We start from the raw sequence: 24,395 nt of genomic DNA on the forward strand, positions 1-24,395 counted from the left end.
TTACTGGATTAGCAGAGATCGCCCAGGCCTGAGTCTCCTGACCCAGGACCCCAGGTGCTTGAGGACTAAGGTACTGTTTCCAAAGGGGCACTGGGACATTCAAGATGGCGAGGCACACGCCAAGGGGCAGAATAGGAAACCAAGATTGGGGTGAGAGCTTGAAGGCTCTCAGGGCTGTTCTGGCTCCAGCCCCCACACAGCAGGTCCAAGACGTCTGTACAGAAGCAAGATACACAGCAAGCCACCGTCAAGCCTCAACCGGGCCTGGCAGTCCTCACTGCCGGCTCTGCCTGGTCTCCTCTCCCAGGGATGTAGCTTGGAAACCTCCCCAACCACCTGCTCCCTGCACATCCATCTCCTGGTCAGGGCCCCAGGAGCAGAAAACCCAGGGCCACTGTGGTCTCTTGATGAGCTCCACCTGCAGTATGGGCTGCTTGCAATTAGGGAGGTCACTGGTTGCTGGTCCTGGCGAGGCTGTGTGTGTGTGTGAGCGTGCGTGTGCACGCGTGCGCAGCCAGGACTCCTGGCCGGGGAGCTGGCAGCAGCCCAGGCACACATCACATCAGAAGGTGAAGGCATACACCACCCCCACCACCACGATGTTGCCCAGCGTGGCTATGATGGCAATCCACAACAGCACGGCATCGTTGGAGGACCGTGGGGGCTCATCCGGCTGCCCATGACCATTGGAGGCTACGTGGACATTGGCCGAGGAGTTGAACAGGGAGTATTCAGTGCTGAAGTCCTCATTGGGTGAGTCCATAAACACTCCTCCCATCATGGGCAGCTGGGCGGGAGGGGGAGAGAGAGAGAGAGAGAGAGAGAGAGAGGCAGTGAACCAGAGCCGGTGGGAGCCAGGTATGTTAGCAGGAAGCTGGGCTGGAGTGTGGAGCAGCCAAGGCTTGAACTGGCGCTTGTGAATGGGTTATGGTCACTTCAAGCAGCAGCATCCCCTACTGAACCACGACACCTGCTCCTAAACTTATCTTTTCATTCTATGTATCCTATGAGTTTAAGACATTTTTATTTCTTTGAAAGATTTTACCACAGAATGGGAGAGGGAATGCTCTTCCATCCACTGGTTCTCTCTGGAGACACTCACAGTTAGAACAGGAAAGGGGTTAAGCCAGGAGCCCTGTCCAGGTCTCCTAAGTAGGAAGGGCTCAGGGACCCAAGTATCTGAGCTGCCGTGCAAAGCTGCTCTGAGGATCCAGGTGGCCTCCAGGCCCCCATCTGTCGCTGCTGCGGGGTTACAGAGAGCAAGGAAGAGAAGGCGTGAGAGTGAGGCTACCAAGGGGCTTGGACAGATGCCCCTGAATACTCAGGGCTGGAGAGGAGAGAGAAGGCATGTGTGTGCGTGGGCATCTGTGACATGGACCCCTTTGAGCAAGTCTCCTGCAGGAGCCCGCTGGATCCAGCTGGGCCCACCTGGCTGGCAGGGGTGAGGGTGGGCAGCTTCTGGGTTATAGTTCGGTTGAGCCCAGAGCGGCACAGCTTCCTCATGGGGCCGGTGGCCCTGGCCCACCCCCAGCTCTGCTGCCCTCTCTTGGCCTTGTTTACCAAGCCTAAATATAGAGATTGGATCAATACAGAATGCATTCATCAATTATTCATTCAACAAACGCTGAAGGCCCACTCTGCAACAGGAGGTGCCAGACAGACGCTGGGGAGGCCCAGGGGTTACCCATGACCTCTGCGCTTGAAGGGCTCCACAGTATAAAAATGAGAGAATGAGGTCTAGCATCCTTTACCAGTCACAGGATCCCCGCAGTGTGGGGTGGTGTGCAAGCAGGGTTGCATAGGACAGGAGAGCACTGAGGACAGGAGACTTCATCTGGGTTTCCCACGTGGGAGGAGACTCAGACTTGAGCTGTCCCCAGTACCTCCCAGGATGCACATTAACAGGGAGCTGGATGCAGAGTAGGGACTTGAACTCAGGACTGTGGGAGGAGGGGCTCCCAGAATGCACTTTAACAGGGAGCTGGACGCAGAGCAGGGACTTGAACCCAGGACTGTGGGAGCTGGGGCTGCCTGAACAGCACACGGTATCAGCGGAAGGACGCCCTGCAGGAAGACATTGGTGCTGGTTTTGGCCCAGCTTTGCCTCCCAGACACAGGCCACTTCTATGGCCGAGTCGGCTTCCTGTCTAAATGTGAGGATTCTAATCCTGCATTCAGAGATCATTCCAAAACAAAGTGATAATACAGAGAAAAGGCTTTGGTGCCAGGCAGATGGAGCAAAGTCTGTTAGAGATCGCAACGAGGAACCCGCACTGAACACCCACAGTGCCTACTTGGGGCTTCAGCAGGTACCCCACCTCTGAAGCCATCCCTCCTGCCCACGCGGCAGCCCCAGCTCCAGCGCAGGCCACCAAGTGTGGCTCTCCCATCCCCCTGCTTTCTGCACATCTCACACCTGTGCTGGTGAGCAGGCAAGCAGCGGACGTGAGAGCCTGCACTCCCACGTCACGTTGGACCAGGGTCCGTCACGCTGCACACTCCATCTGTGGGACTGTGAGCTCATCAAGCGGTTGAGCTAAGTCTGACTTCTCTTTGATCCCAGTGCCTCATAAAACATTTTCCACTTTTCAGAGCTTGCTCAGTTCCACGCTGTGAAGGGAGCTGTGGCTGCAATGGACTCAGGCGGGGGTGGGAGGACTGTTCGCCGTGTGCCCAACATGCCCAGGTCCACAGGACTTGGGCAAACAAGGCTATTTTTGGAAAGCCTGAAAGCGTCAGAGTTGAGAGGACAAAGCGAATTCTCCCCTCTTGAAAGCGTTGCCGTAGTAACTCAGCCCGGCACCTCAGGACATGCTGCACCTCGCCTGTGGTCACCCTTAATGAGGGGACATTTGACACACACAGAACGGACTGCAGGCCAGCAGGAGAACCTGGGGAGCCTTCGTGGAACCCCAGAACTGCAGCTTGGGTTTCAAGGAGCCCCTGGCCACAGACCTGAAGGAGAAAGAGCCGAGACTGGCTGAAGAGGAGCCCACATGTGCGACAGGCTCAGGGGTAAGGCGGTCAAGCCCCTGCGGATTCTGCCATATGCACCACAGGCGGCAGTTGGGCAAATGCAAGACAAGAGTTTTGTGGCCTTTCCTCCTATGAGTGCTGGCATCTGTTCTACCCCTGGTTGTGTCAGGGCGTCCCTAGAACTGGATGGGCACCTGCTGGCTGGCCTGCATCCGCTGGGTGGCCCGAACCCTGATGCTGCAAGAGAAAAGCCCCAACGGCTGTGGGGCTAGAGGTGCTGTTTGCTCCAGCAGCATTCCATCCAGGCAGAGCAGACATTTTTCTGAGCATCCAACTGATGCCGGCGGGAAAAGAAGAAAACCACCAGATCCTTATTTGGGAAGGAGGGACAGAGCGGGAGGAAGAGAGAGGAGAGAGAAAAGCCAGTCAGGGGTTGGTGGCAGGCAGAGAGCTGCAGCCAGCATGAGTGCATGCAGGGGGCGGGTTCTCTCTTACCCGGCCCCCATACTTAGCGTCATGACTCCCAGCAGTGCTCATGTCATGGAACAAGCACACAGCAGCCCCAGCAGGCTCACTCCCTCTGCTGATGTGCCCAGAGAACTCGGTGGATGTTCTCCCCAGGGGAGCCTGTGCCTCCCCGTGCATGAATGGGCAGAGGAGTTACCCCTGTGACTGACACCGACAGGTTCAGAACACACTTCGTCTCCCCCAGAGTTACCCCGGTGTCCCCTCAGGGTCAGAAGGCAGAGGTGGCTGACATCCACACCCCCAGCTTCACACTGTATGATGGACAGGTCAGGGCCGCAGCAGGTGGACAAAGTGTCCAATTTCCACAGAGCAGGCCTGGGTAGGGTCCCACCGGGGACAAGCCAGGTGTCAAGACAATGCTTTGCTATTCCTTAGAAAGGAAGCCATGAGTGGGAAGGTCTTGTTAGAACATGCTTTATTTATCTTTGAAAGGTAGAGAGAGAGAGGTCGTCCATTGGCTGGCTCACTCCCCAAATGCCTGCAACAGCCAGGGCCAGGCCAGAACCAGGCCAGGAACTTGGAAACCAAGCCAGGCCTCCCAGGATGTTCACGAGCCAGAAGCTGAACTGGAAGCCAGCACTTGGACGAGGATCGGATAAGGGATGCGGGTGGCCCAGGCAACATCCTAAGCCCTGTGCCCTAGAAAGGACTTTCAAGAGCAAATTTCTTACAAGGCGATGACCCTTTTCACACCCTGTTCCTGGGGGCAACTGCCCACGATGGGCCAGGGAGGTGAGCTATTCCGGGGTGAAGAGCCTCTGGCCCACAGCTGCAGTGGCCATTCAGCCAGACAACCCAGCCTCACCCTCCTCCCAGCCATTCTGCATGCCTCTGGTAAAAACACTTTTCTTGGTAGGTGGTGAAGTTGGTATTTTTGCGTGAGCTGACACCCACAGCTACATGGTACAAGGCAGGGAAGGATCGCACTGTCTCAGATCATGCATGTTTGGCACTCCATAAATGATCCCTGGCTCATCTGGGCCACAGAAAGCCCACCTGATGCACCTGCCCACTGGGGAGAAAGTTCTCTTGGAAACAAGCTCAACTTCTTCCCGAGGAGCTGCAAGGGCACCCCACAGAAGGACGCCCTTGCTGGCCTGCTGTGGGCAGCACTTCCCTGGCCTGCCAGAAAGCCCGGTTAGGTTTCACCCAGAGGGCTTGGCAAGGAGATCCGGGCCTTTCCCCCGGGGGAGTCTGGCATGGATGCTGTTTGGAAAAGTGGTTCTGAGTGCATGGGAGCGATGCCAGCGGCTGGCTGGGGCTGCTAGGAGGCATTCGCCTGGAAAAGAGCTACAACCCTGGTGTTCCCGATGCCGACAGCGAGCCTCTCGGGCCAGCCTCTGGCAGGTGGGGAAGACAGCGAAAGGAAGATGAGGCTCCCTGCATTCTTTCCATCGCCTTTCTTTTCTGACTCATCAGGAGCAGGTGGCGATGGCAGCACTTGGGATGGGGCTGGATGAGGCCGGAGGATCCAGGCTCTGTCCCCTGCCAGCAGGGGGCGACACAGACGCACCGCTTCACCCCCCCTGCTTTGCTGGGGGACCCCACTGATAGGTCAGGGACTGATGTGGGAAGGAAAGGAAGTTCACTCCTAGGACCCTGACCTCTCCGAACCTTGAAACAACAAAAGCTGCAACGCCCATGCAGGCTCCAGGGGAAGCTGGGCCAGCCATGGCCGCGACATGGAACCATGCTTGTTTGGGCCACATAGCTGCCTCCCCTGCTCACCCCAACTCTCAGTGCTCCATCAGCCGTCCCTACCTCGGCAGGGATGTGAGCTCAGGGTTCAGGCCCAGCGCTGAGCCCAGCTTAGCCCCTTCCTCCCTGGATGACTTGAGGGGTAATGCCCAGGCTCTGAGCTCTAGGCTCCTCTTCTGTCCTAAGGGTTGGCAGTTCACAGCCGGGCCCTGAGCAAGAGGGCTCAGGTCACTGATCATCTCTTTCTCCTGCCTTGGCCCTGACCCTAAGCCCGGCCCCAGCCCTGACCCTGACCCCGGCCCTGGCCCCAGTCCAGGCAGGCTCCTGTGTCAAGGTTTGCATGACTGTGCGTCTGTGCATACTGTGGGCTGATGAAGAAGATGATGAAGGCTGGTGACAGCTTCTCCAAGCTCCCCAGCACCGCCTGTCTGCAAGGATGGCTCCACCTGATTGATCTGGCCATTGGGACACACAGCAGGGCCCAGGAGAACCCCCAGAGGGAAGCTAAACAGGCCTGGCAGAAAGGCAGAGGGGAGGGCAGCAGACAGTAGGGGCAGTGTGGCTATGACATGGCACAGAGAGCACAGGAGGCCCTGAAGAGCTCATCCGTCACCCCCCAGGTCTCCTTACAAGCTGCTGGAAGCTGGGTCTCGGAGCCTTTCTAATAGCTGGCACAGATGCGAGTGGAGGAAATGGACGAGGAGTGCCCACAGGGGACAAACAAAGTATCAGTGGGTGGCTGAGCACAGAGGGCAGGGGACAATGGCGGCTGGAGACAGCTGCTCCCCAAGTCATAAAAGCAATATCTAGGGCTCAGCATGCTGGCTGTACTGACTAATCCTCCACCTACAAGCAAGAGCATCCCACATGAGCGCTGGTTGGTGTCCCAGCTACTACGCTTCCCACCCAACTTCCTATTTATGGTCTGGTAAAGCAACAGAGGATGAACCAAGGCCTCAGGACCCTGCACACACTTGGGGGGCCTGGAGGAGGCTCCTGGCTCGTGACTTGGGATCGGTTCAGCTCCAGCCATTGAGGTCATTTGAGGAAAGAACCAGTGGATGGAAGATCCTTCTATCTCTTACGTGTAAATTTGCCTTCCCAGTAAAAATAAATAAACTTAAAATCTGAACACACACATGCATACACACCTACACACTCACACCTATTTGCACACACACACAGACACATCCACACTCATACATACCCCACACAGACAACCCCCATGCACACCCATTCCCACTCACACACAAACCATACCCAAGGATCGGAGATGCACGTGGCAATTAAGCTCAAGAATGTTTACAGGAAAACAAAAGCAGCTAGCACTGAGCGAGCTACAACACGATCATGCATGTAAAACAGCAAGAAAGTAAGACCATTGAGGGGATGAGGCAACCAGTCAAACCACTCAGAACTGAGAGGCTTAGAATCAGCAGGAAGCCCTAAAGCAGCCATGTTCCTAAAGCAGTCTTGCTAGCCGCTCCATATGTTTAGAACACTAGAGAAAATACTGGACGTGTTGAGAACGGAAGATTCCTTTTTCAAAGACAATTCAATCTTCTGGAAATACGAATTATCATGTCGGAAAAAATACACTGGTTGGGATTATTATCAGATTAAATATCGCAGAAGTTAATAACTGTGACCTGGAATACTTAACAATAGCAATCATCCAACTCAAACAGTAACACAAAATGGTTTAAAAACAAACTAACAGGGTAACAATGAGCAACTTCAGACAGCCTACAAGTTTAAATGGAGTCTCCAAAGAGGAAGAGAAAGAGGGGAACAGAAAAAAGGGTGCGAGATTTTCAAATGGGATGCAAAGTATAAACTCACAACTGCACAAAAGTCCTCAAAGCCCAAGCTCAAGAAACATGGCAACAAGATAGTTCATAGTCAGCTTACTCAAAGCCAGTGGTGGGCATCAGTTTGAATCCTGGCTGCTTCACTTCCAATCAAGCTCCCAGCTAACATGCCTGGGAAAGCAGTGAAAGACGGTCCAAGTGCTTGGGTCCCTGCCACCTGTAGGGGCGACCCGACCCAGACAGGTGTTCCTGGCTCCTGGCCTCAGCCTGGCTAAGTCTTGGCTGTTGCAGCTACGGGGCAAGTGAACCAGCAGCTGAGAGATCTGGCTCTCTTTCTTCCTCTAGCTCTCCTTCTGTGTATGTGTGTGTGTAACTCTGACTTCAACAAAAAGCAGCCAGAGACAGAAAAATATAACTATGTTGGGACAGTAGGGTATGTGAGCGGGGGAAGGTGGAACAGACAGGACAAGGGCGCCACTGAGGAGTAAGATCTAGGCAGAGGAATGAGGTGCACCAGTGGTCACAGCTGCATGGGAAACAGGTGGCTTTCCCAGAATTAAAACAAACCAGGAGAAAACTGATTTTCACTAAAACAGTAGCAGTACAATATGAAATCCATAACATGCAAGGGTACTGGGCCCAGCACGTGACTCCCCTTGCAAGCCCTGACATCTCATACGGGCACCGGTTCACGTCGCAGCAGCTCCACTGCCCGTCCAGCTCCCTGCTTGTGGCCTGGGAAAGCAGTCGAGGACGGCCCAAAGCCTTGGGACCCTGCATCCATGTGGGAGACCTGGAAAAAGCTCTGACTCCTGGCTTTCGATTGTCTCAACTCCAGCCATTGTAGCCATTTGGGGAGTGAATCAGTGGATGGAAGACCTTTCTGTTTTTCCTTGTTTCCGTCTATCTTCCTTTACAATAAAAATAAACAAATCTTAAAACAGTAAGAATAAGAATGCTGCTTCTGTCATGGGCAGCTGTTTAAAATATATGTATAAGGATATTTCAAACAGTTTGTGACAAATCAAACACAAGTTTGTTTTGGTGCAGAAGATTCTAGAATGGCTGCCCGTTTTGTTTTGTGTTTTTTCACCATGCCACTGCCATGCACTTTCTAGAGATTCCATGAATTTCCAAGTGGTTGCTGTTGTTGTTTGTTTTTGCACTGAGATAAACTTGACTTTGAATGTGATCCTCACAAACTGCTGTATAAAGAAATGAAATGTGCAACCACGGTAGCACGAACACTGAGACACGCTGGTGCGAACTTCCAGTTGCTGTAAAGTGCATCATATCATTTGGACTGTGGTAAGTTACATGCTTGCACACGACGTGCCAAAGCAGCCACTATGATCATAAAACAAAGAATGGTGTCTGAAAAGGTGAGCGAGGAACTGGTGTGGTGGTGGGGAGGGGAGTGGGGGGAGAGACCAAAAACTTCCTCTATCCGAAAGTCAACAGGGAGTGAAAGAAGCCCTGATGGACACGCTGTGGGGACACACTGAAATCCAACCATATCACCAATCACATTAAGCATATGGGATTTAAGCCGTCCAATTCAAGAGGAGAAACTGTGGGACAGGATTTTAAAAATAGGCTCCTGAAAATGCCAGTGCACGCCAGACCCTGCGCTCGCACATTTACAGCAGCTTTTGCTCACAAATGTCACAACGTGAAAGCAACCAAGATGTTCCTCAGTAAGTGAGTGGATAAACAGAACACGCCCCCTCCAGAGGATTCAGTGCTGCAAAGAAATGAGCGAGGAGCCACGAAAAGACGCGGAGACTAAGTGCGCACTGCTAGGGGCCAGAAGGCAACATGAAAGGGCTACCAATGGCATGATTCAACCACAGGATGCTCTGCAAACTACAGAGGCAGAGAAAAGACCAATGCTGGCCAGCGCCCAGGGGAGGGAGGCAGGAACAGGTGCCACTGCCAGCCTTTAGGGCCCTGCACACACACACACACACACACACACACACACACACACGAGGCCACATGTTGGCCCACACTCAGAGTTTGGCTGTTGCCAAGGGTGAAGCCCAGCTCACCACGAGGATGTGTCAATGTGGGTAACTCAGCTGGAGCAAATGTACTGCTCTGGTGGGTGATGTTGATGACGGGGCGCAATGCACCTGTGACAGCAGGGAGTCAGGAATCCTGATGTCCCTGTCCATTTTCCTGCGACTTCAAGAGGCTGTGGGCAGGCATTCAGTGCAGTAATTAAGCAGAGCTGCAGAGCCACTGGGCTTCAGCTTAAGACTCCAACTTCCTGCTAATGTGTACCCCGAGGCAGGAGGCAGCAAAAGATGACCCAAGTGATCGAGAACCTGTTCCCAATGTGGGAGAGCCAGACTGAAGCCCTTCTCCTGACTGGGGCCCAACCCTCCCCAACTGTTACAACCGTCTGGGGAGTAAAACTAGTGGATAGAAGATTCTCTCTCTGTCTCTCATCTCTCCCTGTCTTTAGTTCAAATAAATAAAATAAGAAAAATTCTAGAAAGACTGAAGTAGCATAGAGAGGTGAGTTTGAATCCCACCGGTGTACTCTGGGCAAATCATCCTGTCGCTTTAAGCGCCGGTTTCTTCATCTGTAAGGTGGGTCTGCCAAGTGCGTGTTCCATGGGGAGAGTCCGTGCCTGCTTCCACACGGGGCACCCGGTAAGTGGCACTTGTGATGGGAAGGGCAAGTATGTCTCCAACGCAGAGTGGGGAATGGGAACACAGCTCAGTGTCCATCAGGGTGAAAGAACTGAGGTCTGGGCTTCCAAACAGGGCAGAGCACACAGCAGGGGCCCCCAAACAGGGCAGAGCACACAGCAGGGGCCCCCAAGGGCAGGTTCGTCTGCAGACTAACCCCCAGGTCCAAACAGGGCAGAGCACACAGCAGGGGCCCCCAAACAGGGCAGAGCACACAGCAGGGGCCCCCAAACAGGGCAGAGCACACAGCAGGGGCCCCCAAACAGGGCAGAACACACAGCAGGGGCCCCCCAGGGCAGGTTCGTCTGCAGACTAACCCCCAGGTCTCAGCTCTGTGACACTCAGTGTTACCACTCAGACGTCCAGAGTCTCTGACTTTGTCGAGGAAATTGGCCTACATTAATTTCTCTAGATTTTGACTCTCAACTGCTCCTTCTACCCTTGCAAAAACACAGGCTTATAATTTCTTCCTAGGAAGGTCTAATTATAAAATACTTAAATCTCAAAGGGAGATTTTGAAGTAGAAGACAGGCCCTTTGGTTGAAAGCGTTTGGCAGGGACTGGCATTGTGATGTAACTAGTTGAGACCATAGCATCTCCCATAGACGCTGGTTGGAGTCCAGGCTGCACCGTTTATGATCCAGCTGCCTGTTACTGTGCCGGGGGAGCAGCGGAAGACAGCCCAAGTATACCCACATGGGAGACCCTGATGCAGCTCCTGGCTCTGACCCAGGTCTAGCCGTTGTGGTCATCTGTCTCTGACAGCCCCAGGGTGAGTGCAGCCCGCATCTCGGTTCTGGTACCATGTGATACCACCTGGTGGCTCCACCTGGTACCAGTCTCCAAAAGCCGCTGCCTCTTGCTCATTCCCTCCCCGCATCTCTGGACACGCACACCCCTCCCTCCTCCTTCAACAGCTGTAGCCTGATTCCTCTGCCCTCAAACCTGGGCTGACCATGAGCTAACAGTGTCAGTGACATTCTGGGGCCTTCTGGGCTTCCGGGCTGGATTCTCAGAAGCCCATCTCTTCGACCTGAAACTATTGGAACACTTGCTGTCAGGGAAGTCAGGACTGAGCCACAAGAAATGCAGCCACCTCAGACCCCGGGACCTCTGTGCTGAAGCCCACGCCACCAGAAGAAACTAGTGTGTGATGGGAGCTGGCACCAAATCAGCTGCCGGTGGCCGACGAGTGCTTGGAGAAACTGCAAGTGTCCCCACCTGGTTAGGTCTGCTTTCCTGATGGGTAGGATGAGAGAGCAGGCCTACAGCACAGACTCAGGAAGAACATTGTGACAAAGGCTGCCGAGCACCTGGAACACAGTAGGCACACGACAACCTAAGTGTCCTTCCCCGTATGCTCTTCCTGTTTCTGCTTCTTTCTTCTCGCTCCCTTTTTTGGGAGGTGGGAGGGATCAGATTTGATTATTTGAAAGGCACAATTACAGAGAGGGCTTGAGATCTTCCATCTGCTGCTTTACTCCCTAGACAGCCACATGGCCAGGGCTAGGCCAGGCTAAAGCCAGGAGCTTCCTCCCGGCCTCCCGCGAGGGTGCAGGGGCCCAAGCACTTGGACCATCCTCCATGTCTTTCCCAGGCTGTTAGCAGGGAGCTGGATGGGAGGCAAAGTGGCCAGGACACAAATCGGCGCCCACATAGGTGGTGGCGGCCTCACCAGCTGTGCCACAGTGTCCAATTGTGTCTGTTTCTTGCAATAGCAGTGTACCAAGGCTTAACTGACACCAAACATCTGTCCACAGCAATAAACTGACCAGGCAGCACTTGAATTGTAAGGGAAAAAAGAACAAGAAGAACCCATTTTCTAGACAGGTTCTGCCTACAGGTGTTGAGACAGTTACCATAGCAACCCCAGATGCTCCAGCCAGCCCAGGGCTAGCGATGACCAATTTGTTTTGTAACCATGGATACGGCAGCAGTTCTCTGGCTTCCAGAGCCAGCTGGAGGACTCTGCGTCCCTGGTGCTTCTCTTTGGAGATTTGCTGTGCATATCCAGTGTGGATTCTGCTGTTGCTCTATTTTTATACTTTTTGGGTTTTTTTTGCAGACACAAGGAAAGTGCACATATTCCCACTCAGTATTTGTTGTGTGACGTGCAACTCGGGTAAGCACCTGGGTCTTCTGGGCCACCTATCGTTTCTTTCTGATCAATGGGTGTTAAGGTATAGTCGGAAAGGGAGGAGGGAGTTTGGGGGTTCTACTGCAGAGAAACACAGAGCCTTTTGAAAGAGAAACCTAGAAGAATCCTAGGATGTGGGCCTTTTCACCAGAAAGGATGAATGCACTTGCACAAGCTTCTGCCCCAGAGCACTTCTGAGGACGACAACATGGCCCCTAAAACTTCCCGGTGGAAGAAAGCAGCAGGTGGGGATCCTGCCACACACCCTGGAGACCTGAGCTGCCCCTCTGTGCCCAGCTCACATGCTCACACGCCCATCAAGCCAAGGTTGAATTCGATAGATTCTGATTACCTCTCCCAAACCCAGCAAGGCCCTTCGTGGAGCCGGCACAGTGATCAGAAGTGGCTGTCCCCCAAGCCACAGCCGACTAGAGCGAGGTAGTACCCCTCTTTGTTCTGGTTCAGCAGAGTAGAGGCAGAGAGACACGCCCCCCGGACTCTAGGGGGCCCAGGGATGGGGTGAGATGGGAAGGTGAGAGGTTATTTAGGAACTAGCTAGCTTCATGGGGTGGGAGGGGGACCACCGCGAGGGGCACAGACAGACAAACAAACTTAGCACAAGGCTAACAGGGACGCAGCCGGCATGGCCGGGCACAAAGGCTTGGTCTCCACTCCGAGGCGAAGGGTGAGAGAGGAGTAACCTAGCACCAGCGCTTCGCAGAAGCGCCCATGGCGAGCAGCGAGGCTGCCCACGCTAGGGTAGCGCAGAGCGCTCCAGGGCTGCGCAGGGGGTCAGCCAGTGGGGGCTGGGAGAGAAGCCTCCTGCTCGCCAGCTTCAGGGCGGGGTAGAATAGCGGGCATGCAGGGTGTATCGCCCGCCCCACCCCCAAAGGGCCGAGTTCGCCCCGCCCCTGCACCCCCTTCCAGGCGCACACCAGGTTGTGGCGGGTGGGGGCGGGGGGCGAGGTGGGATGCCCGCCTGGGGACAAAGGGGCCGTGACCTGGATTCTGGATGGATGCCGCTGCCCCAGCCCCCGGTGGAGAAGGAGAGGCTGTGGCCTCGAAGTTAGCAACCCACGGTTCGTGGGAAAGGCATCCCGTTACCTGCGCGGCCATAAAGGACAGATCCATGGTGTCGCTGCTACCACTGCCGCCGGCGCTGGAATCGTCGCTGCTGTTGCTGCCGCTGCTGCTGCTGCCGCTGGCCGGGAGCGGGCGGAGCCGCGAGCAGGCGTACCCGAGCCCCGCGGGCGCAGCGCAGACCTCCCAGCCCCGGCGTGGTCTCGTGTCCCCAGCCTACACCGTGCGCCCTGCTCCGAGCGCCAGACAGACAGTGGGCGGGGGACCCCGGGCAAGGGGGCGGGGCAGGGCGGGGTGAGAGAGAGAGAGAGAGAGAGAGAGAGAGAGAGAGAGAGAGAGAGAAAGAAAGAGAGAGACCCCGCGTCCCTGCACGTGACCAGTTCCAGCCCCACCCCCTGGGTGGGACCCAGCGCATCCCTGGAGAGCTTCTTCCGCTCCCTGCGTGGGCCAGCTGAGGAAACTGAGGCTTGTGTCGTCCCGCTGGTGGCTGCGAACTCCGGCCTCGAACTCGAGTCCATTGCTCTTTGGCACCCTGTCCGGTGTGGAGGAGCCAGGCTGCCCCAGGGGCCAAGGGAACAAACATCGGTTGTGGGGACACCTGGGTCTTCTGTGCACCCTGCTCACTGCGCTCCGGGAGCTGGACGGAAGGAAGGCCAAAGCTGCTCTGTCAGGCAGCTTGGGCCACTTAGTGTTTGGCTGAGTCTGCACTTGAACCGCGAAGGAAGGGAGACGTGGAGGTGTCATCCCTCAGCGCATGCTCCGACGTGCGTGACAGTGCAAGACCCTAGGCTGGTGCCACAAACGGGTAGATGCCCACACCATGCGGGTGTGGCAGCTCAGTCGAGCGGGGCAGCTGAGCTGTCCAGCTGCGAGTGCAAGCAGGGATGGCAGTGGGCCTGGAGGGGCCACCTCTGGGACACTCCCTGGCCCCTTGGGAAGGAGCTTGTCCTGGGCCTCCCCAGGGCTGGTCACCTTAGCCTCTGAATAGCCACTGAGGCCACCAAGCCCTGGACCCCCAGGCTTTGTCACAGGCGAGGAGGAGGGACCCAGTTGTGCACGGCCACCGGGCAGCTATGGGAGCCAGGGCCTGTTCCCAGCCAGTGTCCTCTCCCCCAGTCTCCCCCCTCCCCTCCCTTATCTCTGGCTTGCCTCTCTTCCTTCACCCCTTCCTGAACCTTCTCCCTGCCTGGCCTCAGCCAGTACACCTCTGCTTCTGGCCACCGTCCAGCCTGGGCCTCACATGCCTGCGCCTGCTGAGAGTCCATCCCACTCCAATCCTGCTTGTGCTCCAGGCCCTTCTGGCACCTTCCTCCACTCCCCACTGGCGTTATTACAGTCCTGTATCTTGTGCTTACGGAAGCGCGTGGGTGCCGTATGTGCACAGTGCACAGTGCACAGTGTAATGAAGCCCCTGCCAGGTTGAGAAGGAGAAGGAGACGCAGTACATATGGTCTTCTGTTCTGAGGGACAGGAATTCTTGATTTCAATGTGTCGAAGTTGATCAATATTTTCCTCTATAGGCGGCCCTTGTTCAAGAAATTCTGTCCCAACTTGAACCAGTAAGGAGACTGTCCCATCATTTGACAATTAAAATATTTGAAGTTTGTTTCACTTGAAGGGAGAGTGACAGAGTGAGGGTGAGACAGACTGATATTCTGTTCACTGGTTCACTTCCCGGATGTCTGCAGCTGGTGGGAGCCAGGAGCCAGGGAGTCCATCGGCCTCTCCCATGTGGGTGTCAGGGACCCAAGCACTGGACCATCTTCTGCTGTCCTCCCCAGCACATTGGCAGGGAGCTGGATGGGAGGTGGAGCAGCCAGGAACTCCAGGCAGGATTCTGATGTGGGTTTAATTCACTGCATATGGCCCCAGCTCATCCACAGACTTCTTTAGATAATATTGACAAGATCTGTGGACTAGGGTTTGTCACTCAGCATAGTTCTGTCCGCAGTTGCGTCCCGGTCATTGCTACAAGCATTCACGTGTAAGCTTTTACGCAAACACACTGTCATTTCTCTGGGATAATGTCTAGAAATTCAGCTGCCTGATTACGCAGAGGCTGCATTTTCTTGTTTTTGAAGAAGCTGTTTTCCGTAGTGGCACTGCCATTTGACACTCCTGCCAATGTGGGTGAATGGCTTCCACCCACCCTTGCCAGCGCTGGGAGTTGTGATGGTTGATTTTGTGGGTCACCTTGGCTGGCCACTGGGAGATGAAGCTAAACGTGATCTCTAGGCATGCTTGTGTGTTTCTGGATGAGGCCAAGGGTGGGCTCAGTAGAACGGCACGGCCAAGTGGATGGGCAGGCGTGATTCTGTCACTGAGGCCAGGAGTAGAAGCAAAAGGAAGGCTGGGGGAGACTTCTGCCCCTGAGTCTGCCTTCCTGTGTGGACTGGACAGTTCAGCTCAGCTCTTTCACACTATGGGCTCTGGGTGCTCAGGCCCAGAAACTGACACATGACACTGATTTCCAGCTTGCAAATGGAAGACTATGAACCTTCTCAGCTTCCATAGCAGCCTGCTTCTTAGGGGTGGGTATGTGGCATGCGAGGTGAGATACCACTTGGGACTCCTACATCTGAGAATGCCTGGGTTTGCATCTCAGCTCCAATCCCATCCCAGCTTCCTTATAAATGTGCCTTCTGGGAGGAGCAGATAAGGGCTCAAGTATTTGGGTTCCTGTCGCCTGTGTGGGTGACCTTGGGAGAGGGGCCGGCTCCTGGCTTCAGCCTGGCTCACCCATGGCGGTGAGAGGTATCTTTATTTGTCTGCCTGTCCTGGTTTTTCTGTCTGCCCCTCAAATAAAAACCTAACAATGAAGTCTCCTCTTCTGTATCGGTATATTTCCTGCTGGTTCTGTTTCCCAGGCGAGCCCTGACTAATACAGTGTCATTACACTGAAGGTATCTGTGCAGGTGCGCAGGCATAGCTCGCTATGGGCTCCATTTGTTTCCCCCTGAGGGCTAATGATGGAAGCAGCTTTCCGAGAGCTTATTTGTCGTCTGTATAGCCTTTATAGGAAAATATCTGTTCCAATTTTTCTATATTTTCTAATTAGATTATTTTTACCCTTGAGTTTTTGAGCATTCTTTTTTATATACTAGAAATGACTCCCCCATCACGTAAGTGCTTTGCAGATATTGAACACCCAGCCTCTCTTCAGCCTTCTCCCGGATGCTGGACAAAGCCACCCTTTTACTTCACGATGAAGTCCAGTCTAACCAGTTTTACTTTCAGGGTGTCCGGTGGAAGAACTCTACCTAGCTTGAGAGCCTCAAGATGTCCTCCTCTTTCCAATGGGTTGATGTTTTTATGCTTTATGTTTCAAGTTTTACACAGAACGCGGGGTTCAGCGGAGGTTCCAGCTTCGCCTTTAGCATGCACGTGTTCCAACACTCTGTCTTTCCGGCCCTGCACTGCTTTTGCGCATGTGTCAAAAACCAGCGGGGCATTTTGTGCAAGCCCCGCCCCACCCCGTTGACCTGTGTCTGTCCTTCAGCTGAAGCCCGCTTTGATTGTTGTAGCCATGCACCAAGTTCTGAAGCCACGCGACAGATTCTTCCCAATCTGCTCTTCTATTTCAAAAGTTTGAGCTATTCTAGTTGTTTTGACTTTTTACATTTTAGAATATTGTTGCCTGTATCTACAAAAAATGCTGTGATGGCATTAACTAATGTTATGTGTTGGATTAAAGAGAAATTGCATCTCTAGTGTGTTTGAGTCTTCCAATCTGTCTACACAGTATGGGTATCCACATGTTTACTTAGATCTCTGGATTTTTTTCTCCCAACAACGTTGCGTTGTTTCTAGTATGTAGGATCTGGATATGTCTGGTTTAATTTACACCCAAGGGTTTCTGTTTATTTACTCTGATCCCACATGGCCAAGCAGCCTTTCTCAGGCCCTCCCATGCTCACATCCAGCAGCCTGCATTGCCCGGAAGTGTCAGGCTTGTTTCCATGGTCTGCTGCATCCTAGCAGAGAGCAGAACTACTCAACCACGTGTCCTCGGAGAGTAAAGACACCGGGCATTGCCACTCTCAGTGTGATGGCAAGGCCTAAAGGATGTAAAGGGTTGTCAACATGGGGCTGGTGCCATGGCTCAATTGGCTAATCCTCCACCTGGAAGCACCAGGATCCATAGGAGTGCCAACACATCCCGACTGCTCCACTTCCCACCCTACCTGTGGCCTGCAAAAGCAGCAGAGGATGACCCAAAACCTTGGAATCCTGTGTGCGCTGGGAGACCCAGAAGAAGCTCCTGGTTCCTGGCTTCAGTTTGTCTCAGCTTTGGCCACTGCAGCCACTGGGGGAGTGAACCAACACATGGAAGATCTTTCTCTGCTTCTCCATTCCATAAATATGCCTTTCCAATAAAAATAAATAAATCTTTTTTTTTGTAAAAAAAAAAATGTTGTCAACAAAAGCCGAATCTTTAGAGATTTAAGTTTCAAATACATCATGTATATACATGTGTCCACTTTACATATATGGGTTGAACCCTCACACCACACCCACGCACACACACCTGCATAGCTGGAGCTATAATCAAGACTGCAAGTATTTCTGTCACCTTCAGGAAGTTCTCCCCTCCTTCTTTACAGCTAACTCTTAGCCACGCCTCACTTTTCCACAATCACAAGGACAAAAAGCCAGCTTGCTCCCTGCTAGCCCTCCTAGCAGCTGAGTCCCTGAGGCTCCCAGTCACCTGCCTGTGGAGCCACTTGGGTCATGTGGGCCTGGAGTCAGCCCAGGGACACAGCAGGAGACAATGGTCAGGAGTACTGCGAGGATCCAGCGGCTGCCGTGTTTAGAGCCCTCGACAGGCTAGGAGCCAGGCTAGGAGCCTAATCTGTCCTCTGTCCTCTGCTGCAGCCAGAAGCTGTGACCACCTGCTCTGAGGCAAGCTCAGACTCTGGTCTCCACGCCCAGCTGGGGAGCCTGGGCCACCTGCAGGTTCTGAGTGCTGAAGCTGGGGAGAGGAAAGGCAGAGCCGTGGGCTTCCAGGCACCATCCAGATTGCTGCTGTGCCAAGTGCTACATAATTCATGCATGCCATGAACTTGGGATCCGGGGATAAGGAACACTGTGTTCCTTTAAAGACTGTTGGCTGGAAGGCCACAGCAGCAGCAGCAGGAATGCAAGTTTGTCATTTGCTGCATCTGGGACCCAGATGGAGAAGGCAGGGAGCCATAGAACCTGGGGTGGATGCCTGCCCGGCCTGGGGAGCCCTTAAAAGGGTTTAAAAATTCATGAACCTCGTGGTGGGCCACTTGATCCATTATTTAATGCACATTCTGGAGCTGATGTGGCCCAGGACCCAACCCTTTTAACAGGCAGGAAGGAATGAGGACAAGGGGAAGCCAAGGACATCTGTGGGATCACACAGCAAAGCCAGTTGCCATTTGCTGACCACTCACAGCAGGCTCTCCAACAAGACTCCCCAGTGCCCCTGGTGTCGGGTCACTGGAGAGCTCTCCTGCCAGGTGGGCTCTGTCTGCAGTCTGAGTTCCACGAGACCCCGGGGGACGCTCACACCCACTCATCTTCCTCCTAACCAAACCAAGCCGTGTCTTTTTCAGGGCCCCCTGGACTCTGTTGAACAACTCCAATTCAATTCAAGCCAATTCCACAGGCCACACAGAATCCCTAAACTTGGCTGCACACAAGCTCGGCCCCTCACACACATTGCCTTGAAGCAAGAAAATCAGTAGAGGGGCTGCCTGGCTTGACTCAGCAAACATAATGACAGACTTTGAACCCAGATCCTTCTGACTGATTGCTTTTTTTGAGTATTTCTTTCTTTATTTCAAAATCAGAGATGGAGGAAGGAAAGAGAGAGAGAGAGAGAGAGAGATTGAGAGAGATTGAGAGAGAGATTCTTGACCCACTGTTTTACTGCCTAGATGAACACAATAGCTGGGGCTGAACTAGTCTGAAGCCAGGAGGTCCTTCCAGGTCCCACAGGGATGAAGCCAGGAGGTTCTTCCAGGTCCCACAGGGATGAAGGGCCCATGGACTTGGGATATCGTCCAACACTTCCCTGGTGCATGAGCAGGGAACTGGATCAGAAGTGGAACAGCCAGTACATAAACTTGTCCCCATGGTTAGGGTTAGGGTTACAGTCTGTGGCTTTCTTAGGTCCAAAAGATCCCCAAACCACGGACAGACAGGTTCCACATGCAACAATGCAAAAGCAAAGAAACTTTCTTGCTAGCTCGAGCTGGGGTCCGAGTCTCATCCATCACAGCGGAGTCTTGACAAGGACCCTGCTGGTCTCTTTCAGACTGTTTTTATTCCCTCCTAGTCACGTACAGCACGTCTCCAGCAAGCAGCCCTCATCTTGGTCACGTGTAGCTCGTACCGGTGTAGGGCACATTCCCGTGCAACCAGCACCAGTGCCGACCACATTCCGCCTGCAGACGTGCGGATGCCCTGACTGGCCCATCTCCAAGGTCGCTGCCCCTGCCCACTCCATCACTCTGAGGAAAATGAAGCTTTGAAGTGAAGTGAACTTAGGCCTACTCCCCGACCTTAGGCGCGTCATGGCGTCGATCCTGTTCTTTATGCCGCAAAGCCAAGCAACGATGACAGAAGCCCAATAGAGCGGTCATGCTGACAGTTAAGAAACTCCCTTATCACTGGTGTTGTTAGGAGTAAATCCTACCGCCCAGCCTTGCACCCCCAACTCCACAGAATCCCAGCTCCATAGCAGTCTGTATGTGGACTTGCAGGAGGTGGAAGAAAAGTCATGGGCAGGATGGGGAGGCAGACATGGCACTGACTGCGGTAGGGGGTTAACTGTGCCACCCTGGTAAACTTTCTGCATGCAATAGGTACTTAAGAAGTGTGGGGATCCACTTTTCCTTCTGTGTCTCTACCCAGAGCTGACTTGGAAGCAGGTGCTTGCTCTTCAAGGTTAAGTGCTGATGATAATGAGCCTCTCCTGCCCCCGTGTGGTCAGTTCAAGTCAATGCGAGTATTTCTCATTCATTGGAAAAACAAAATGAATATTATCTTTCTTTGCTAAAAGATTCATTGACCTGTTTATTTGAAAGGCAGAATGACAGGGAGAGATCTTGGTGCCCTGCATCGACTGGTTCTCTCCCCAAGACTACAAGAGCCAGAGCTGGGCCAGGGTGAAGCCAGAACTAGGCACTTAGTCCTAGTCTCCCATGGTGAGCAGGAGTGCAAGGACTTGGGCCACAGCACACTGCCTTCCCAGGCACACAGCAGAAACTGGATCAGAAGCAGAGTAGCTGGGGCTCAAACTCATCCTTCCACAACTCCATGCACTCTACCGCAACACTGATTGTTCGTCTTAAACTGGAATTCAGCTTTCTTTGCTCCTGAGTCTGATTCTACAACATCTTATTTAGATTGATACTTCTGTTGAGAGCATGCAGTAACCCTGTTTCATTCTGTTTTCCCCACTTCTCTCCTTTGTTTCTAACATACACTGGAACCTCACAGTAGTCTATAGGGTTATTGTGATGATCCAATGGCCCTCAAGCCTGGGAAAACTTCAAGTAAACTCCAAAGTGTTTTTTCACACCTATCCACAAAGTTTAGTTGCAGGACCTAACCGGTGCACCTCTCGGAGTCCTGGTGGCCTTACAGGTGATGGAGAGATGACCATGGTTGGTGTTGCACACTGTCCTGAGGGAACCTGGAGCAGACGGGGATTTGTGGTAGGGACAGTAGGTATAGAACCTCAGTACCAGCTCATGGCAGAGCAGGGCAGCGCTGCAGGATTGCCATGAGCTATGTTCGTGGCTGGGAGGCAGGGGACATGTAATGCAATGACCCCTGGGCTCTGCACGGGTACATGTGTGGGGCACCAGGACACGGCCGAGGGTGATCCAGCCCAGATTTTGTGTTGAGGAACAGGAACACAGATCTCTCTCTCTCTCCCTTCTCCCCTTTCTCCTCAACTTTAAAATAAAATGGAAAAAAAATAGAAAAGGTAGATTTTGAGCAGGAGGAAAAGTGAAAGAAATGCACAATCCAAATGCAACCACAAGCCAGGGCGGGAGAGGGCAGAGCCGGGTGCCGGATGCTGCACTGTGACCCTCCCCCAGACTCCCTAAACAATAAAAGCCCCCGTTTTCCAGCTCAGACCAGAGCCCCTCCCTGCTGTCAGGATCTGTCATTGCCAGGAGCTGTCCCCAGAACATCGCACATTTACCATGGGCTTCCTGGGGGAGGACACAGAAGCCCAAGCCCTGGGCGTCGGCCCAGCATGGTCATAGCGCCCCCTGGCGGTGCGTGGCTGTATTGCAGCCAGCTCTTCCTCCGCCCTCCCTGCATCTCACGCCCCATACGCCTGCACCCAGTAGACCTCCTGCACACAACCTCCATCCGCATCTGTGGCAGCTGGAGAAGTGGCCATAGCAGAGGAACAACTCCTTCTTTCTTAAATCAAGATTCATATTCAAAGTAGCATGTGCAGCATAAACCAAACCACAATGTACTCTTAATGTCTTCTCTCCTGGCTTTGTTTGCATTCTATAAATGTGAAGACATTTCAGATTTTGTCTGTTTTATTCATTCTTTGAGAAGCAGAGAAACACAGAGAGAGGCCATCACAGGAGAACAGAGGTAGGGCAAGAGACAGAGCACTCCTGTCCACTGGTTCTTTCCCCATAGCCTTGCAAGAGCAAGGGCTGAGCCAGGCTGGAGCCAGGTCTCCCACACTGGTGACATGGACCCAGGTCCTTGAGACATCACAGCCTCCTCCCAGAGCTGGCATCAGCAGGCAGCTGGGATTCTGGGACGAGCTGACACTCAAACCCAGGATCTCTGGAGTGAGATGTGGTGCCTTAAAGGCTAGGCCAAATATCCACTCTCACAACTTTGTATTCATTTTAAAAAGATTTATTTATTTTTATTTTTATAAGGGCAGGTTTACAGAGACAGAGAGAAAGGTCTTTCATCCACTGGTTAACTCCCCAAATGATCTCAACTGCCAGAGTTGATCTGATCTGAAGCCAGGAGTCAGAAGATTCATCTGGGTCTCCCACATGAATACAGAGTCACAAGGCTTTGGGCCATCCTCCATTGCTTTTTCAGGCCACAGGCAGGGAGCTGGATTGGAAATGGAGCATCTGGGACAAGAACCAGAGCCCAAATGGGATGTCAGCCCTTGCCGGCTGAGGATTAGCCAACTGAACCATTATAAGCTGGCCCCAGAACTTCATATATCCGGAATTCACACCCATGTAAGGTGTGGGGTTGGATTCCAACTAGTAGCCACCCCCAGAGTTCAGTCCTTGTTCTTCTGTAACAAATCCAAGGGGCTTGAAGGTGTGGGAGTTCATCTTATAAGGAGGAAGGCTCAACATCCTAAACGGGACGTTGACAGGCTCTTCCTGGCTGTCAAGACTCAGTTTAGCCACCAGAGGGCCCTAGTGCACAAGCAATGGGCCTCTGCTGCTCGTGAGCTGTGTGGTGGGCAGAGGTGGCCAGCTCCTGACCAAGGTCCCCAGAGAGAGAGCTCTTCCCGCCCTGGACGATGTGCAGAGCTGTGCCTAGCAGCCCGTTGAAGGAGCAGTCGGAACTCACTCCAGATCGCCGCCATGCAGAAGGCCTAAGGAACAGTGAGGTTCTTGTTGCTGGAAGGGCATTCCCTGGACCCCATCTGGCCATGAGGCCGCTCAGGGATGCTTTAGCTAAGATTCTGTCAAGCTGCTTGGTTAAATGCGAGGCTCAGGCGGCATGCTTTGTGCACATGACCTGGGTGGTGTCTGGGTGACAGGTAGTCCTCCCTGCTTCCTGTTAGGGACAGAGCAGCACTTCCCCCCTAAATTAGAATACATAGGAGGGCCTAAGGGTACAGAAGCAGATGAGAAAAGGCTGGAAGATACATGGGAATGAAAATGGCCCTACAAGGCTTGGAGCAATGGGGGCAGAGGTGAGGAGGGGAGGTGACTGGGCTGGCAGGTGGAAAGAGCAGAGCGTAAGATCCTCCTTCGTCCCCCCGCCTCCCTGGTGGGAAACCAACCATGTAAGTGGAGGGGGCCACTGAGCTCAGGAGTCCAGCTGAGGGGGGGCATACTTGGGGTGCAGCACTTTCTGCAGAGGGCCTGGAGAAAGAGTTCCCACCAGTTCCTGGGCCTGCTTGTCTCCTGAGTTGCAAATTCCTTACCCTCCCGAGATTCAGCAGGGTGTGGTGGCCAGGCCAAGACAGGGCCTGACAGACCCATCAATTCTGGGCTGGGTCTGCCCACATCTTGTAGATGCGTCTGACGTGTGAGGGCTACCCTGTGAAGCTGTGGTGCTGGGACAAGAACCCAGACTTGCTCACATCCGGTTTGCCACCTTTTCACTGTGCGTCTGTGCCCCATTCCATCACAGAGTGGTCCCAGCAGCCACCTGTTGTCCTTCGACCACGGGCACACCCACTGCCTCGGTCACATCTGCTGATTCATTGACGAACACTGTTGGATGCTGGGGATGCGGCCGTGAGCAAAGCAGTTTACGACCTGTGTTTATGGAGTCCAGGCAGGCGAGGTGATCTGGAGAGCAGGGAGCGCTGCCCAAGATCAAGTGTCCAGTCTGGCCGCTTGCCCTGCAGAGTTCACACCCGCCAGCTCCTCCAGCCTGGGGAGCCAAGTCCGTACGCTGAGTCTGCTCATGTCTGTGGGTACTATGTGTGGATGATACGTGAATATATACAAATGAGAGATACAGTCGGTGGATAAACGTGCAGATAGGATGTGTATGTCACATTTACTGTTGTTGTTTTAAGTATATAGAGACGTCACGCATATACACATGTATAAGATCTAGTTGGTACATACAAGTACATATGGTATACGTATACACACATTAGTATGTATGTATCTATACATAGACATTACATATGCATGTAAGATAAAGTCATTGTGTGCAGGTACATGCATGTCATGTTGTATGTACACACACACACGTAAGATACAATGTGCACAGTGTATATTCGGTGTGTGTCTACACATTACACAGTGCATATCTCTGCCACATAGGAACATTAGACATAGTCGGTGGGTACAGGTCTACGTGGTTGTTCTATGTAGGTATCCACACAGGTAAGGTCCAGTTGACATGTACAAGCCTGTATGGATGTTATCTGTTTATATACACATATGTAAGATACCTTCTGTAGGATTCTCTGTGTTCCACCCACTCAGAAGGGAAATATTCAGAATAAAATATAGTCTCTGACTGTGTACATAGACGCCTTGGTCTGGTCATGACTCCCTGGTCGTTGCATCATGTACGGAGATCAGTTGGGCATGCAGGAGACGTGAGGGGGGCCCTAGGGACGGTCCATGGCAGATATGCTGGGAACCCAGCATGACTGGATACAGCCGTCACAGGGATCCTGAGCTCAGATACGGAGGGACAACTGCAGATACAACAGTGAGTACCCAAGGAAATTAACATTTTTTGTTTTTGAGCTGTCATCTATTAGGTCACTGCCAAAT

At 53.3% G+C, this 24,395-nt stretch overlaps 1 protein-coding gene across 1 annotated transcript; it reads right to left on the bottom strand.

The window, feature by feature from the left end:
• Window positions 1-261: 261 nt before the first annotated feature.
• On the bottom strand, window positions 262-13,212 carry C26H14orf132 (chromosome 26 C14orf132 homolog). The gene is made up of 2 exons (XM_058655395.1): window positions 12,955-13,212; window positions 262-787 (listed from the first exon to the last, which is right to left on the bottom strand). The coding sequence occupies exons 1-2, from the start codon at window positions 12,979-12,981 to the stop codon at window positions 563-565; spliced, it is 252 nt and encodes an 83-aa protein (XP_058511378.1). The 5' UTR covers window positions 12,982-13,212; the 3' UTR covers window positions 262-562.
• Window positions 13,213-24,395: the final 11,183 nt, after the last annotated feature.

The sequence above is a fragment of the Ochotona princeps genome, chromosome 26 (genome assembly GCF_030435755.1).
Source record: "Ochotona princeps isolate mOchPri1 chromosome 26, mOchPri1.hap1, whole genome shotgun sequence".
In the NCBI taxonomy this organism is placed as follows: domain Eukaryota; kingdom Metazoa; phylum Chordata; class Mammalia; order Lagomorpha; family Ochotonidae; genus Ochotona; species Ochotona princeps.